Source organism: Dromiciops gliroides, chromosome 3 (assembly GCF_019393635.1).
Source record: "Dromiciops gliroides isolate mDroGli1 chromosome 3, mDroGli1.pri, whole genome shotgun sequence".
Taxonomy (NCBI): Eukaryota; Metazoa; Chordata; class Mammalia; order Microbiotheria; family Microbiotheriidae; genus Dromiciops; species Dromiciops gliroides.
The window spans coordinates 121,746,790-121,765,855 of record NC_057863.1 but is presented as its reverse complement, the minus strand read 5'-3'; the positions used below and the strand labels follow the sequence as shown (position 1 = coordinate 121,765,855).

The 19,066-nt window shown below is 37.1% G+C and overlaps 1 protein-coding gene across 1 annotated transcript; it reads left to right on the top strand.

Annotated features, from left to right (window-relative positions):
* Positions 1–26: 26 nt before the first annotated feature.
* On the top strand, positions 27–18,694 carry MZT1 (mitotic spindle organizing protein 1). Its single transcript, XM_043992779.1, has 3 exons — positions 27–345; positions 7,763–7,908; positions 16,742–18,694. Exons 1-3 carry the CDS (start codon positions 99–101, stop codon positions 16,763–16,765), a joined length of 417 nt encoding a protein of 138 aa, XP_043848714.1. The 5' UTR covers positions 27–98; the 3' UTR covers positions 16,766–18,694.
* The last annotated feature ends 372 nt before the right edge of the window (positions 18,695–19,066 follow it).

The following is a 19,066-nucleotide window of genomic DNA, read 5'->3' as shown; positions in this document are numbered from 1 at the left end:
CCGTCCTCGAATTGGCCAATCAGAACGCAGCCTCGTAGGAAATTCGAATGGAAACTTCGCGCTTCACGCCCCCATAGTAACGAGGCCCCGGGATTCAAATGAACGCAACTTTATGGAGCGCCTCACGGCGGCAGAAACATTGCGCGAGGGGCGGAGCCTCCCCCGGCGTGAGGAGGCAACGTGCAGCCGCATTGCCCGGGAGTACGGGACACTCCCTCCGGTTCCGGGTCAAGCCGTTCTCCCGCTTTCCCTCCCCGCCTTGGCGGGCAGTAGCCATGGCAGGGAGTAATAGCGGTGCCGCCGCCGCCGCGGCCAACCTGAATGCGGTGAGGGAGACCATGGACGGTGAGTCCCCGTTCCTTTCCCTTCCTCTCTTCTCCAGTTCCTCGGCAGATTCGGGGTCCACCGAAAGGGGATGGTTCTATTGGAAGCTTGAGAACAAAACCCCTCCTTGTCCCGGACCGCTTCACCTGATGCCCCCGGGTCCGCCAACGCCCGGCCTTCGAAAGGGGCCTCCTGGGCTTCTGCGTAGGCGGTTGCGCGCGCCGTCCCGTGGCCCCACGTCGGCCTCAGGCGCCTGGGGCCCGGAATGCGCGCGGGCCCCGCCCGGCCCCGGGTCCGTTATCCTTCCCAAGGCTGCGACCCCGTGGGCCGGGGGGCCATTCCCCTCCTCTCCCCACCTCTCCCCACCTCCTCTCGCTGTCGGCTCCGAAGCGGATACAAGTGCGGCCTGTGAGGGGTGTGAGGAGCTGCAGGTGGGGGCGTGGGAGTGTGTGTGGGGGTGAAAGGAACACACGTCGTGTCAGTGTGTGCCCATTGGAGCGTGATGAAATTGAAAGGAACACACGTGTCTATGTGTATAGGTGATGACGCTGAAAAAGAGTCGGCGTAGAGATGAATGTGATGAGGTTGAAAGGAAGAAAAGTCGAGTCAGTGCTCGGTGTGGTCTAAGGAAATTCGATATGCAGGGGCAGTTTAAGTATTAGCTAGGAAGGAAATAATAGCTTATGTAATTGGAAGTTTCGCCCAGTCATAACACCAGCACCAAAACCTGCTGGTTTCCACTCCACCTTTACCCTTGCAGAAGCGCTGATTGTTTGCTGTGTATCCAGAATATCGCTTGTTTGCACATAGACGTAGTTGTCTGCATGTTGTCTCCCCCATTAGACTGAACTCCTTGAAAGCGGGGGCTGTTTCTTGCCTTTCTTAGTAACCCTAGCGTGTAGCTCAGTACCTCGAACGTGGTAGACGATGAATAAATGCAATTGACTGGACTAGACTGACTTTAACTTGCTTCATTCCTACTCGTCCTTTCTCCTACTGCACTTCTCCCTTAAGCTTTTGACAGATACGCCCATGATCCACCATCCTTTTAAAAGAAAAATGCCCTCACAGGAATCTGCCATCTTCTCATTCTTTCATTCTCTGGATCTGACTTCCAGTTTCCAGCCAAACTTTCAGAAAAAGCTGTTCATACCCATTGCCTCCACTTTTTTTTAGTTCTCAAAACTATAGCCTCATCACCCAACTGACACAGTTCTTCTCAAGATTACCAGTGATATCTGACCTGCCAAATCCAATGGCTTTTCATATCCTCTTCCATCTTAAGCTCCTTATAGCATTTTACATTCCCCTTCCTCTTGGATACTTTTCTTGGGTTTGCTTGACGCTTCATTCTTTTGGTCTTAACTAGTCTAACTGCTCCTTCTCAGACTCCTTTGCTGACATCATTCATAGCCTAACCTCTCTAACTAAGGCTCTCTCCTCTCTGTTCTCTCAGTACCCTCTTTCTTCCTGATCTCTTCTGCTCTCGTGGTTTCAGTTATCATCTCAATGCAAATGACTCAGATCCTAGTGGAGATAGTGTAGGTCACTTACCATCATTGAGGTCCAACTCTTCTGCCTTTCTTACTATTATTCCTTTTTAATCTTCTCTGCTGGATTATCATTGATAGCACACCTTCTATGTCCTCTTCTAATTTCTCTAAGGTCATCACTTACCATGGGTTTTATTATCACTTCTGATCATAATTCCCAGATCCACATAACCAGTCCCAATCTCTTCCCTCAGTTCACCATCACCAACTACCTGTTGGTTATTTGAAACTGAATGTTCCAGAGACTTCTGAAACTTGACATATCTAAAACGGAATTCATTATCCATCTTCCCCAACACTTCAGCAAAAGACAAAAACAAAAACACACCAAAAACCAGAAAACCTTTTTTCAGATTTCCTTTCTTTTTAAGACAAATGTCTTAAAAATGTCTAGTCTCCCAGCTTTGTAATTTTGACTTTACACTCAGCTCATTCCACATATCTAACAAGTTGCTAAATCTTGTTTCTGCTGTCATAACTTCATTTTCATATGGCTCTCTGCTCACACAGACCCCCTCTTGACCAAATTATTGGAATGGCCACTAATTGATCTACCTACCTTCTTTCTCTCCGTTTCAGTCCATCCTCCATACTACTGTCAAAGTGATTTTCCTTAAGCCCAGTCTTGACCGTGTCACTCCTCTAAACTCCAGTGGCTCCCTGTTACCTCTAGAATAAAATAAAAACTCCTCCACTTAACTTTTAAAGCCCTACACGACTTGTCAACATTTTCTTCTAGCTTCATTGGAGTTCTCCCAATGTAGCCTTTTTTCCGTTCCTCAGAGGACCGTTTCCTATTTCTGTCTCTTTGCATTGGCTGTCTTCATACCAGAAAGACATTTGTACGGTCATAGAGCTGGAGCTGAAAGAAACCTCAGAGGCTATCAAGTCCAGTCCCCTCATTTTACAGATCAAGAAGCTGAAGGACAGAGTTTTTTCATTACTCAGCATCCCATAGCTAGCTTCTGGGGAAGGATTTTAACCCAGGTCTACCTGACTCAAGTCCAGAGCTCTGCCCACTACCTCAGAAGTGGCAAATTCAAGGGCCGCAAATGACTAGCAAAACTCCCCAATTCAGCTAGAACCAGCTTAAAATGTAATTGGGAAACGTTTAACAGAATAAATAAAATATAACATTTTTGTTGTTTTAGTCATGTTTGACTCTTTGGGATCCCCATTTGGGGTTTTCTTGACAAAGGTACTGGAATGATTTGCCATTTCCTTCTCCAGCTCATTTTACAGATGAGGAAATTGAGGCAAACAAGGTTAAATGAATTGTCCAGTGTCACACTGCTATTATCTGTGGCCAGAACTCGGACTATGAGTCTTCCATACTCCAGGCCAGACAAGTCTATCCACTGTGCCACCTAGCTGCTATGCCTTTTCCCCAAATACAACATGAATAATGTTCATTTGTGGCTAAGTCAATATTGGCCTTTAGGATCAGTTTCTGTTTGAGTTTAATACCGTTCTAATACATCATTCCCTTCTCAATGCCACCTCATAAAATCCCTTCTTTTAGGATACAGTTTAGCTACTACCTTCTTCAAGGAAATCTTTTCCTGATTCCTCAATTTTTCATGCCTTCGATCCTTAACTTCCTTTTATTTAATTACTTTGTATTTATAACTTTTTTATATTTATATGTACATATATGTATTTGTTGTCTCCCCGGTTGAATGTAAGCTCCTTCAGAGTAGCGTTTGTATGATTCTTTGTCGTCGTTTCCCTGGCAATCAGAACAGTGTCTGGTACATAGTAGTTGCTTAATAAATACTTATTGTTTGACTGATTGATAATGGCAAGTGTGTTTTCATAGTTCCACTAATATACCAGCTGTTGCTTTGGCATACAGTGACTGATGAAACCAGTAGAATAAGTATGATTGAACATTTAAAAGTTTGGGGGTTTTTTTTGTTTTTGTTTTCTTTCAATTTGGAACTCACAGTAACAATAAATGCTTTACCTGATGACATATAGAGGAAACAGACCACTTTAGCAGCAAAGGAATGTTGCTGGTAAAGCTATAAAACTCCAGAAATGGTAACTATTGGTAAAATGGTAAAATTATAGTTTCAGGGTTAAAAGATTTACTACTAATACAGGTAAGTGTATAATATGAAGTGTTATGTGAAGTTCCTTTAGATTTAAAGCCTCTTCTTCTGTGTTTATAGACATGTAAGTGAAAAGTTGTTTAGTATTTTTATTCTAATTTTATTTTAAACTGATTTAGAGATGAGAAAAGGCACCTTTTATGCCTAACTATAATAAAGTTTTATTGCTTTAAAAAACTTTTTTAGCAAGTAGATTTGTGCCCTTTTGCAATACTAGGTTAAAAGGATACATGAAAAATATTTTAAATACCTTTCTTTACTTGATTATTTAATCTAAAAGATATGAAGCTTCCCCTCTCCTTTTGCTTTGCTTGCTTTTTTTTTCAATATATCTTCTTTCTTTTCCCTATCTCTTCCTTCTAGAGAATAATATAGTGGAAATAATATTGGACTTAGTCTTCTGAGACCCTGGGCTTCTGGGTGGGGGGTACCAAGGACATAGGCAAGAATAATTCAAAGGAACTAATTGAAAGGACACAAGTAAGGAAACATACCCCACATCTATTACAAGCAAGCACCATAAAGCCGTTAACCATTTTTCCTTCAAAACCTAATGAAGTATACAGTGCTGCATTTGAAGTCACAGAACCTGGGGTTGAATCCTGACTTTGTTTTTACTACTTACGTGACTTGGACAAGTCACTTAATTCTCTGGGCCTCAGTTTCATCACTTGAAAAATGGGGAATCTAGTAGACTAGATGACTTCTGAAGTCCCTTTCATTGTTAAATCTGTGGCCCTAAGTATGTTCGAAACAACTTTTTTTTTGGTGTTTTTTTTTTTTATATAAGTTCTTCCACCAGTCAAAGCTTACCAGGACTCACCAAAAATTCCCCTTCACAAATGATCAAACTGGTATATATAAAATTACAGAACTTTTAGTCTGGGAGAAAATTTAGTAGCCAGTTCCAATTTCCTTTGTTGATAGTGATGGAACTTTGACAATTTACCACTATTTAGCAGTGTGTTGTAGGTGAAGTGGCTTTATTTTAGTATAGAGCAAAGAAATGTTAAGCAAAATTATAATAATGGATACAGTGCTTTATTTCATTTGATCCTCAACAACAATCCTCTACAGTGCTATTATTCTCCCATTTTACAAGTAAAGAATGATGATAAGGGAGGTTAAATGATTTTCCCAGTTAAGTGGCTAGGGCAGAATTTGAACCCAGGTCTTACTGACCCTCAGGTCCAAAGTTTCACCATGCCATGGTGCCTTTCATGGTCAGCGGTTCAAAATTATGTATAGGCAGAAAATATCATGTAGGATATTTTTGAAGAAGCAATTGATAAAAGATAAATCATTGGCAATTACAACTTTAAAAAAATTTTGTAGTACCTTTGCTCTAGGCTATTGTCTTATGTTTCAATTTTTGTATAATAAAAACATTTCTCAAACAACTCTGTCCTTCACCAAAGTTACAGCCTACTTTAAATTGAATTTAAATGAGATATCTCATCATTTTTAGGTTTTCTCCTTAGGGTCTGAGTGGATAAGCTTTTCTTTGGGAGGTCAAGAAATGACATGATCATAATCAGTATTCTTTATATATATATATATATATTAAAGGTTTTAGAACATTCTTTTCTTTTAAAAGTGCCTCATGTAGTCCAGTTCTAGATCACAAGGAGTAGAAACATCCACATGTGCCAACAACAGGGTTTGTTTTGCACTATGGTTTGAACTAGATAGAAGACATACTACTGGTGAAACATTCTCCCAAAAAAGACTCATGTTAACACCTTACTTTACATCCCAAACCCAGAATTTCAGAGTTAGAAGAAACACATCTTAAATCTAGATAAATTTTATCTACAGCAATCCTCTAATCCAGTGGTTCTTAAAGTTGTCCACAGTGGTGGTAAAATCCTCTGCAATTATTATTTTTAGCCTATTAAATATCATACAGTTCATTAAAAAAACAGATAAACTTAGGGTGTTTCAGGGTCCCTTGAAGGGTAGTTTGAGAAACGTTGCCCTAATCTATCTACCAGTTGAGTAATCCAGAAAAAAAGAAAATTATTTTAGTCTGGCAAATGTATTCTCAACTACATCATTATATTCACAAGATAATCACTTTAATAATCTGTTTTTGAAAATATTTGCAGGAATCTTACTCTAACTGGCCTATCATTCCAAGATGCTTTTCTATTCCCTCTTTTTGGAGGGGGAAGAATCAAAACATTTGCCCTTCCTCAGCACTGTGGTAACTTGTTTTCTTCATAATCTTTAAACTATCATTGACACTTACACAGCAGTTTTATCTTCCATTACCCTAAATTCCAGTTCATCTGAACCAGGTGACTTGAACTCATCAGGGGCAAGTAGATGCTTTTATTATCCTCTTAGTTTCTTAGGTACCGACTCCCTGTTAGCTATTTGTAGTTCTAGGCTTCCTATCCAAAGGGAAACTTTTGTCAGTTATTTTCCATCCTAAGCAGTGGTTCTATCTCTTCTTTTAATAAGTCAATCAGTATTTTTTTTTTTTTTGGTGAGGCACTTGGGGTTAAGTGACTTGCCCAAGGTCACACAGCTAGTAAGTATCAAGTGTCTCAGGCTGGATTTGAACCCAGGTCCTCCTGACTCCAGGGCCAATACTCTATCCAGTGCACCACCTAGCTGCCCCTAATCAGTATTTTTTTAAGTGCCTACTATGTGCCAGACATTGCTAAAGAGTCGGGGTACAGAAAGAGGCCAAAGACTTTCCCTGCCTCGAGGAGCTTGATATCTAACTCTCTTCTTTTCCACATATATCCACATTTATTCTCTTCAAGAACTTCCCATTTTTCTTGCTCATTAGAATTGTTTTGATTTTGTTCTTTCTGCTCCGTACATACCTTCAAATAGATAATTAATTCTCTTCAGAACTATAGATGCAAGTAGTCCAAGAGTTGAGTCTGTGCAGGTCTTATGCTAAGGTAGATCACAAAAAGCTGGAGCCCTTTTAATATCAGACATCATGAGTAGGTTGTATAAGGAAAAACGCAAGAGTTGGTAGAATTCCTTTGTTTACAGGAACTTCACTTACAGTTTTATCTGTCAGAGGGTGTTTTTAACTTACTCCAGGAAAAGGAACCCAGTTTCCCTAGCCTTAGGTATAATTAAAAAAAAAACAAACAAACTTCAGAATAAAAGAGTAGTGTACATTCTATCAGAAAGTTCAAATTGTAGAAAACTATTGAGGAAAAGAAATTTCATTATATTTAAATACTTTCTGCTTTATAAGCTAAGTATAAATAGCTTCTAGTAATTATATAAATTGAGTTAAAGGGAAAAATTAATTGTATATTATATATAATTGTACATTTTAATGTGACTCCCAGTATATAGGTATATAAAATAGGTATACATAACCTTTCACTGTTGCCAGATTTTTCTCAAACCCCCACATTGATTTACATGACTCCAGTTTAAGAAGCTAAGGTCTAAAACAAATAGCTAAGAATTAGGAGAAATGGGTCCCTAAATAAGTAAGTGAAATGCTTAACTAACTCATCATGTCTGTTACCCCATTTTTTGTAAGACAAAGATATCACCTTGTCTACCTATCTCACAGGATTATTGTGATTGTTAAAAAATAAAATAATAGATATGAATGCACTTGGACAAGTTAGAACTATTAAATATATGGCATTACTAAATTTCAGCATTAATTCTAAAATCCCTTAGGAAATTATAGTCTTATGATAAAATCTGAACTAAAAGACACTACCTACATATTTTGGAATGCTGATATCTAACTTCTTAAAAGCTTTTGTATATGTGTTTCAGTTCTCCTTGAGATTTCAAGAATATTGAATACTGGCTTGGACATGGAAACACTCTCTATTTGTGTACGTCTGTGTGAGCAAGGAATAAACCCAGAGGCCTTATCCTCTGTCATTAAAGAACTTCGCAAGGCCACAGAAGCACTAAAGGTGAGGAAGACTATTAATTTTTGCTTCCAAGCAAGAAGTTCTTTAACTCTTCCCAAAAATGTATATGAAAGGTAAAACTAGGTCCCTAAGACATTAGAAGAATAATTCAGATAATGGCTAAACAAATTGTGGTACCCAAAGATAATAGAATATTATGGTACAATAAGAATCTGCAAATGTGAAGAATTTAGAGAAAGCTGAGAAGACATAAACTGATGAAAAAGAGAGTGAGTAGAACTAATGAAACAGTATACACAATGAATGCAACAGTGAAAAAAAGCCCCCCCCCCAAAAAAAAACCTCATACTTGATACTATGCAATTATAATAATGAGACTTGACACTGAAGAAGAATTGATTGTACCCTCCTCACCTTTTGCAGATGTGGTAATATTTAGTTGAAATATACAAATTGTCAGATAAGGTGGTTGTGTTGGTTTTGCTGAATTACTGTTTCTTTTTTTCTTACAAAAGTTAACTTCCTGGGAAGTGAGGATATATTCAGAAATAAAGGTGTTGTAAAAACAAAAGTAATTAGTGAAAATAAGATTTTTTTTCTTTAAAGAAAACAGTAGGAGAATTCTCCAACTACAGGAGAATATAAAAACTCCACTCCTATATATCTTTGAAGGCACTGCTTCTTCGATATTCTTGAAGAAGTGAGGTTTCTCCTTACCAAGGCCAACATGCATTCTTGATCCCATCCCATCTTGTCTTTTCCAGCAAATTACCCCCTCCCCCACTATCTTCTATTACTTCCTGTCTAATGACTCCTCTGTTGCTGGCAAACATATCAATGTCCCCTCTATACTTAAAAAAATCTTCACTTGGTCCTACCATCCCCACTAGTTATTATCCCATAGCTCTCTTTAGCTGAACTTGAGAAAGCCACCTATGTTTGTTTCCTCCACCTTTTTTCTCTTTCTCTTCTAAAACTCTTTGCAGTCTGGTTTCTAACTTCCAATGAAACTACTCTGTTTAAATTTACTAATGATCTTAATTACGAAAGTTAAAATATTCATCCTTCAAGTGTCTGAAACACTGTTAATCATCCTCTTCATGTATATTCTCTAGGTTTTCTTGATACTACTTTCTCCTGGTTCTCCTACTTGTCTAACCACTCTTTCCTAGTCTCTTGCTGATGCTTCACATTAACAGTGCTTGTCCCTTAAGTTTCTTTTATGAGCCCTCTTTTTTCCCTTTATGTTCTCAGAGATCTCAGTAGCTTCCTTGGATTTGATTATTATCTGTATTCAGATGATTCTTAGATCTCTGCATGTAGTCCTAGTCGTTCTCCTCAGCTATAGTGCCACATTCCCCTACTGCTTCTTTATATATCTCAAATTCAACATTTCTAAAACAGCACATAATTTTTTCTCCAAACTTTCTCCACTTTGAACTTTTTTATTACTATCCAGCACTACCATCCTCCCAGTCAGTCAGCAAGTATTTATAACTATACTAGGCAGTGTAGCTACAACTCCAATAAATGATATTACTTACTTAAAAGAAAGGGCAGCTTGGTGGTGCAGTGATAGAGGGACAGGATTGCAGTATGGAAGACTTATTTTCCTGAGTTCAAATCTGACCTCAAACACTTAGTAGCTGTGTGACCCTGGGCAAGTCATTTAACCCTGTTTGCCTCAGTTTCCTCACTGGTAAAATGAACTGGAGAAGGAAATGGTAAACCACTCCAGTATCTTTGCCAAGAAAATCCCACATGGTGTCAAGAAAAAACAACTGAACAAGAAGAACTTAAAGGAAGCTTACATTCTAATGAGAGAGACAATAAGAACATATAGGTATAAAGAAAATAATTTCATAGTTTGAAAAGGCCAGCAGAACTAAAATAATTAGTAGAAGGTGGTGCTGTGTTCACAACCATGCTGTCATCCTCAACTCTTCGCTCTTGACCACAGCTCCATTCCATTGTCAAATCTTGTTTCTGCCATCATAATGCTGCTTTTCATTTCCACAGTTGCCATTCTACTTAAGGCACTCATTGCCTCTTGCCTGGGCTATTGTAGTAGTCCTCTAGTTAATTCCCAGCCTCAAGTCTCCTCATTCCAATTCATCCAGATTCAAATATAAACTCCTTTGTTTAATATGTGAAACTCTTAATAACTTGGCCACTTACAGCCTTTCCAATCTTCTTAGATTTTGCTTTCTTCCACAAACTACATTTTACCAGTTCTGGTCAACTTGGCATTTCCTTCAGCATAACATCACATCTCCTATCTTTGTGCTGGCTGTCTCCTTCTTCCCCCTTTCCTTACCCTCTGCTGCTTACCTCCATTCTCCACCTCCCAATTCCTGGAGTTTTTCTCCCTCCTCATCCTCTTCCTTGTAGTTTCCTTGGTTTCCCATCTCAACTAAAAACTCACCTTCTGCAGGAGGCCTTTCATTTTCCCTTCCATACTTATCCCTCAGCCAGCTGCTTCCTTCCTGTCAGTTCTATATATATCTTATTTGTACCTTTTATTTACATCTTGTATCTCTTGATAATGTGAATGTCTTAAGAGCAGAAACTGTTTTTACCTTTATTTTTATCTCCATCATTTAACACAGTACCTGCCACATAGTAAGTGCTTTAATAAATTCTTTTATATTGATTGTTCCCAGAATCAGTTGCATTTTATAAATAGTTCTCACACTTTTTCAGTATGAGGACCCATTTGTAATGCCCCCAGATTTAGTGATCTCTCCCCTCTCTCTCACACTCCATGATGGTTATACTGTTAGTATTAGTTAATTAAGAAGATACATGATGGCAAAAAGCTATTCGGAATTCAGTAATAGGAATTGGATTTGTCATTTCATTGTCATAAAGAACTACCTGAGGATACTCCCTCTCCTAGTAAATGTCACCACCTTCTCTGCAACTACAGAGTTGCCTTAAAAATGTTTAGTGACTTTCCAGGTTCAAACATCCAGTATTTATTAGGGGTGAGACTTAAACCCAGGTCTTCCTGGCTCCAAGGCGTGCATTCTATACATTATTTTGCCTCTTCACATGAATCCATTAATGCTTTTAAATAAATTCATGTCATATGAATCACCATTGTAATCCGTGGGGGGGGGGGAGGGAGAGAGAGATTTAAATAATAATGCACATACAGATTCTCAGACTACTTCTACAAAGATCTCTATCTACCCATTGGGGTCGGAAACCACTGAAATGGTCTCTTTTTCTGTTGATTTCTTTTTTTCTCCCACCATTGAGTCCCTCAGTGTTTTGCTTTTATTCATCTCCCTCTCTGAATGCTATCAGGCTGTATTCATTCAAACCTTTCAGAGACTCAAGTTAGTAGAACTGGAAGAGCTTTTGAAGGCCATCAGCACCTAGCCCCTTGTTTTATAATTGAGAAAATTTCATCCTAAAGAGTTGAATTGGCTTGCCTAAAGACAAAACCCCTGCTTTTATTTCCACAATTGAGTAGAACTATCTCATCCTCAATCTCCTAACACCCTCCTGAGTCTTTTAAAGGAAATGCCTTCCCTTATCCCCACCTTCACTTTGATTTATTGTGAAAGAATCCTAATGATTATAGTGAGAGGTGGATAAGGTGCTATTCTCACACTTTGAATTCTGGTATGTTTTCCCTTAGGACCAGAGGAAAAAATTGGGAGTAAAATTGCTATAGTTCAGTTGAATGTTTGCTAGCATGAAGCCCCATGATTTGTCATTTTTCCATTTGATTTCCCTTTTAGGGTCAAAGACATAGAAATTTAGAGCCAAAATACCATCCAGTAAAAACCCCTTCACTCCCATTTTATAGATAAGGAAAAATATTTCAGTCTCAACAGTAATTCCAGTCCTCAGTGACATTTATATAGCACTTTAAGTTTTGCAAAGCACTTTGGAAATATCATCTCATTTGATCAGGAAACAGACCCAGGAGACTTCAGTAAAGTTCATTGAGTTGAGGTTTGCTTCATTTTTTTCTTTATATAACCTAACACCTAGCACAATGCCTGGCACATAATATGTGATTAATAAGTAACTTGTTGATTGATTGGAAGGTTCAGAGCCTTGTTCTAGATTATGTAGTTGCTGATTTGGGTCACCTGATTTGAATCCATTATTCTTTCCATTATACTACACTAGCTTTACTCTTTGTTGGTTTTTTATCTTCCTATTTAAAGAGAAGACTTCTTTTTTTCCTCTCTTCTGTCTTTCCCTCTTTTTTGATCCTGATTATTGGCCTTACAATCTATGTTCTAACTCATTGAAAAAAAAAAAAGCCCAAACACCTTCTGGTTACAAAATTCTTACCTATATCAGTGTATTCAGGTCATGTCAACTCTGAAGGGTGGAGTTACATACTAATAAATAGTTTTTTAAAGTTACTGTTCCTTTCAGTCCACCTAGAAGAATGTCATCACATTCCAGAGTAGTCTAAGAAGAGCCCTTGACTCTTACCCTGTGCTCTGCTTCCTTTGCCATCCATATTGTTATTATTTATTTATTTTTTCCTTACGGAGCAATGGGGGTTAAGTGACTTGACCCTGCCATCCATATTATTAACCTAGCTGTTATATTGATATAAGAAAAGAAAGTGAAACTTATTGGAGCTTGGTAATGGATGGAAAGAGTATTGTGCCCTACTTTTTAACTGGCCCTGTTTTTGTTGTGAAGGACTACAGGGGTAGAGACTGGATCTGTGCTGTTATTAGCATAGGGTACTCCTGGATGAGGAAACTTATACAATACAATGCAGGTCAGCACCTTTTCTGCAACTTAGTCTTAGAGTTGTATAGAGCACAGAGAGGTTAAGTGTCAGAGGAGTGACTTGAACCCAGGTCTCTTGACTTAAGGTCAGAGCCCTATTTACTATGCCATATTGCTTCTTGTAAAAAACACACACACACACACACACACACACACACACACACTCTTTCCCTTTGTTGATTTTCAACATGTTCCATCCCTTTCTTTTCACCTTTATCCCCCATGGATTTCCTCCATACATCTTATATGCACAGTACTAACTCTACTTTCTCATCCTCTTTTTAACCCACTTTTTTTTTCTTTTAAATAAGATATCTCCATCCAAAGATGGTTTCTACTTGGTTATGCATTTCATTCTATCAAATCCCAATGATGTATTAGGTCAAATATGTTTCCCTGAATTAGGACTATACTATCTTTAGTCTTTATTGGAAATCCAAATGTTATTTGAGGTAGCTTGGCATGATTCAGCCTAGTCTGGTGCATCATGTCTGGAATTAGAATCAAGTGAGATATTTGTAGCCAGAAGTGTGCCAGTAAATGTTTTAACAAACGGCTCTCCATAAATTAAAAAACAAACTGTGTACAGCACACTTATTTTTATTTTTTTAATAAACATTTTTAAAGTTTTGAGTTCCAAATTCTATCCCTCCTTCCCTTCCTCCCCTCCCCAAAGCAGTAAGCAGTCAGATAAAGGTTATACATGTGCAATTATGTAAAACATTTCCATATTAGTCATTTTGTATAAGAAGATTCCAATAAAAGAAAAAAATGAAAGTGAAAAATAGCATTCTTCAGTCTGTGTTCAAACAATATCAGTTCTTTCTCTGGAGGTGGATAGTAGGCTCCATCACTAGTCCTTTGGGATTGTCTTGGATCATTGTATTGCTGACAATAGCTGTCGTTCATAGTTCTTCATCAAACAATATTGCTGTTACTGTGTACTGTGTTCTCCTGCCTCTGTTCATTTCACTATATATCAATTCATATAAGTCCAGATTTTTCTGAAATCATGCTGCTTGTCATTTCTTATAGCACAATAATATTCTATTACAATCATATACTACAACTTCTTTAGCAAGTCCCCAATTGATGGACATCCCTTTGATTTCCAATTCTTAGCTACCACAAAAAAACCCAGCTCTAAATATTTTTGTACATGTGGGTCCTTTTCTCTTTTTTTTGGATGTCTGTGGGATATAAACCTAGCAGTGGTATTGCTGGATCAAAGGGTATGCAATTTTATAGCCTTAAATTTAATTTGCATCATTGACATTTTTCCTCTTGCTTGTTGCCTAAATGTTGGGCATTTATGTTGAGGTATTTGAGTTTTAACACTGACTTATTTTTTGGATTTTTTTCCTTCCATAAACTTCTAGGTCTTTAAGCTGCTCTTCTTTCATTGTTGTTGCTTTATGGTATTTAGCTGGTGGATATACATTGTTAATTTTCCCCCACCCCCTTCCTTTTCAGTTAAAAGCCTTTTTTAAAAAATTAGATTTGCAAGACACCATGCAAATACATTCTTACTCTCCCTTAAGGGTACTCCTCTGATCAGGACGCATGGTCCAGAAATCCAGATGTTATTTGAGGTAGTCTTGGCATGATTCAGGCTATTCTGGTACTTCATGTTTAGAATTAGAATCAAATGAGATACTTGTAGCCAGAGGTGTGCCCGTAAATGTTTAATAAACAGCTCTTCACAAATTAAAAGACAAACAAAAAAACTGCATACAGCATATTTTGAGGTTTAATTTACTTTATTAGCATTTTCTCCATCTCTTAACAGTCAACCAAAGACTAAATCAAACCCTAACTTGTAGGGGTTGCCAATTTCTGAGGTATAAATGCTTACTCTGAAACACGAACATCAGAAATTTAATTTTAAGCTCTCAAGCCAATACAAGTTGGCTCTAGTATACCCCTGCTTGTGGCTCATTTAATAGTTAACTAAAGATTTACTTAGCCATAGTATGGAAAGATACTCAACAAAGATACTTTGTTGACAAAGCAAAGCCCAGCTTCTTTGGCCATGCTATGGGGTAGTTAGATAGTGCAGTAGATAGAGCATTGGCCCTGAAGTTGAAAGGAACCGATTTAAAATATGACCTCAACACTTATTATTTATGTGAACCTGGGCAAGTCACTCAACCCCAATTGCTTTAAATAACTGGGGCCATATCCAGTTGTCCTGATCTATATCTTGCCACTGGGTCCCTCCCTCATTTAAAAATCCAATTCACTACAAGTCATGACATCACCCCAATGTCACGGTCCTCTTTCTGAGTGAAGGACAAATAACTTTGGCACTGGTGTAACAGTCACACCTGAGAATCGCTAGTTCTGCTTCCCATGCGTTACTGTGGTATGATGGCTCTTGTAATTAGGCTGCTAGAAAGCTATGTCAAAGCCTGAAGCATTAGTACCCTGAGTCAGTTAAGTCTTAGTGGTGATTTTAGCTCTTTTTATTTGTTCGTTTGTTGTTATTGTTGTTGTTTTGTGGGCCAATGAGAGTTAAATGACTTGTCCAGGTTCTCACAGTTAGTAAGTGTTAAGTGTCTGAGGTCAGATTTGAACTCAGGTCCTCCTGAATCCAGGGCCAGTGCTTTATCCACTGCGCCACCTAGCTGCCCCCGATTTTAGCTCCTTTTAAGGAAAAATTAACCTACCCTGCTTGGGGTAGCTGTTGGTCCTATGATAGCATCCATTCTGAATTATTACATTAACCAGTTGTTATTTTCTTAAATCACTTTTTCTCTTATGCACCGTTTTCCTTCAGTGAGCCACAGTGATAAAAATAATAGCCTTTGCACTTTGGTCTTCAGTTTTCTTGCCTAAGATTCTTGCAGTGCTTTCCAGCTTCTTTTTGTTAATAATGTGACCATAATTGAATAAGTAGTAATGTGTTTGGAACAGAAGATTCCCTATTATGTCTTGATAATATGACCTATCAGAACGAAGACTCGATCAATAAGCACCTATTCATTCATTCTATAAACACTAGCAATACAGAGATAAAAATGAAACTGCCTCCGCCCTCAAAAGAGCTGATAGTCTGTAAGGGGAAAAACGGGTATATAGACCAAAAAAATTACAAGGTAGAAACAGTATCAGTTGAGAAGATCAAGAAAGGTTTCAAATAAGGAGTGGCATTTGAGCTATTCTTGGAAGAAATTAGATTTTAAGAGTCAGAGGAGAGTAGGGATAAGCACACTTCCCTATATTTATTATTTCTGGGGGTTAAGTGACTTGCCCAAGGTAACAGCTAGTAAGTTTTAAGTGTCTGAGGCCGGATTTGAACTCGGGTACTCCTGAATCCAGGAGTATCTACTGCGCCACCTAGCTGCCCTCTTCCCTATATTTATTATCAAGCCAACCAATAGCTAATTTCATAGCCATAAGGAGACAGTCACCAACCATCCTATTTTATTCCTTTAATCCTTATTACATGATGTTTTACCTGAAAACACCCTTGAATATGTGTATCTACCTTCCTCCTCTTCAGAAATAGCCTCTTATTCTTTTCTTTTAGCTCCAGGTATGTACTAGTCCTTTCTTTTACTCGATATTCTTTAGTCTCTAACTTCCTGGCATAGGTCTCCCTCTTGCACTTTGCATATTTTGGGGGGAATTACAATTTTTTTTTCCTCTTCTCCCTATTCCCACATTAAAGCTTTGCTTCTATTTTTCCTTGATAACCTTGAATGTAGAGAGGTGCTTAAGCTCCTTCAACTTCTTTTTTAGCATAGAGATCACCCAAGTCTTATGATTAGTTCCCCAATATCCTTGCTCTTTTACCTTTTTATTTCCCTATCCAGTTGAAGAAATGGCAGGTGTAATTATTCTTTCTATTCCTTCTGCTTTGTGATGAACCCCCTTCATGATTTTGGTCAGGTAATGGCAAAGTTGATGAAGATTAAAAGTATAGCACTAAAGGTGAATCCCAGGGATATAAATAAAACTTTATGTAGCAATAACAAATACAATATTTAACATTACAACCTATTAAATGCAGTTTTAAGAAATGGTTGTTTTGAATTGCCAAAATCTTTCTTAAAAATATCTCTTATTGGTTTCATTGTAATCTTATTTCTCTTTTTAGGCTGCTGAAAATATGACAAGCTGACTTCATGGAGGGATCTCTTGATTAGATGAGCATCAAGATCTGGAACATGTGAAGATTGCATATGGAATGAAATTAGTTTTTACAGCAATGTAAAATTAAACCATAGCTTTATATTATAGTGGAAAGTAGCTTATTGAGATCTCAGATAACTGTTTAGTTCACATCTTTATTTCCTTTTTTTAACAGTCCTAATGGTTTACAAATACCACACTATTATTTATATATTCTTTATTTATAGCTTTGAAAGCTTTAATTTTGTAAACAGTCTGTCAAATGTGGCACATTTGCTCTGCCTAGTTGAAAGTATAGTGGAAACTATCAACACTGATGTAGTAGTTATGACTTGTTGACATTTCCATTATAAATTCTAATTTTGAATCGTTTGTGTGTAATAACTTTATGGTTTTACTTTTCACTGGGCTAGAAGTTGGCAGAATTTCAGAGATCTTTTGAGTGTGTCAGTTTTTATTTAAATCCATTATGTATGTCAATTTTGTTTTGTATAAAAGCATGTTAATTTCTTATAGTCTCTACTATTGTAACTAAAATACTTAGTTTCTTAAACAATTTAGCTGACATTGAATAATGTGAACTAGATCACTTTTTTATTAAAAATAAAACTTTTAGAAACAGCTGTTAGTTGCTATTTGAATCATCTAAAGCCAATGAAAATATCTTAGTTTTGTGGGGTTTTTTGCCTTTTAAGATTTATGATCTTATTCGAAAACCTCAGTAATAATGTATTTATGATAAATATGACCAACATGCAAAATCCCTTTTATTAAGTAAAAATAATTTGTTTGCTGAATAATTATCAAATAAATTTTTATTCATTGGATGAAAATTATTTTAAAGTTTAAATTTAACTTTTTTTTAGGATAAAAAGATTTCAAGTCATTATACAAAGACTAAATAAAATAGGCCAAATATCAAGAATTGTTAAACTGTGCCTTCTTAAAATCACTTTTGTGATATTATTTTACCCTGATAGTTCTGTTTCTCGGTGGTGCAGTAAAGAGGGATTTTTAGAAAGGACAGAATATGGAAATAAAGAACTAGTGTTATTGATTCTCTGCATAATTACTTATTTTTATGGCATGTTAATGTGCTTTTTAAAAAGGCTTCTGCTCTCTCCACTATTGTTTTTAAAACATAAGCAGAATTTTTTCCTATTTATCATTCAAACACATGTAGAATTCACTGGAAAATTTCTCATGTATAGGAGGGCTAAGTAGCAGCCACATTTGTTCTATAGTTTCTATACTTGCCAGAAATGGGGCAATGAAGGAGGGCAGGGAGTAATAACTTGCAATATCAAGAACATAACTGCCTGTTAATGTTTTTAGACTCCTAACATCTATAGAAAATGAACTCTTTTGGTCTGCCTTTAAATAAAACAAATTTTTTATCTAGCTCTTAGGCCTGAAAGTGAAAAGCAATTTAGTGCATTCAATCTTAATTTTTTTCTTCTAATGTAATGGCCCAGATTCAGTTTATGAATTTATAATGTCACAAATTAAGTTATGTGGAAAATGCAGGAAAAAAATGTGGGAAGAGGTCTATGTTTACAGAGGGCTTCCTGAATGTGTTACATTTCTGAAATGTAAATCTATTTTTTTAATGCATATTCATAATCTTTCAAAGGATATTTAAGGAAATGAAACAAACAATAACTGTAAAATTGTAGTCTTGTGCATGTTATCACTGACAATAAAACTGAATAGTTTTGAAAGGTACTTTTGATTTGTTTCCCATGTATTATGTATTGGAAAAAAAATCAACCATGTGAAGTACCATAGTCATTTTATGTATATGTGAGTATTCTTAATATTTCTATTATAAATATTTATGTACTTAGTTATTCATGATTTTACTCAATTCCGTAGAAGTGCTGTGTCAATGTGTCTTTTAAATAAATTTTTATCAATATTTTGTTTATATGTCACCTATCTTTCCCAATGTATTCTTTCCCTACAGTCCCATTAGAAAGCCATCCCTTATAACAAAGAATAAAAATGAGGGTGGGGAGAAAGCAGTTCAGCAAAACTAACCAAACATATCAAAAAAATCTGACATATGCAGTATTCCACATCCGTAGTAGTCCAGCCGCAAAGCAGTTGGGTGAGATGACTTCTGTCTCTTCTATGGGGTGCTGCCTGATCATTCTAATTTTGCATCATTCACTTTTGATTATTTTCTGGTCACTATTCTTTCCATTTCCATTGTTGTAATTATATAGTGTGCCTCTTGATGTATATTTCACTTTGCATCAGTTCATGTGTTTCCCATGGTTCACTATAT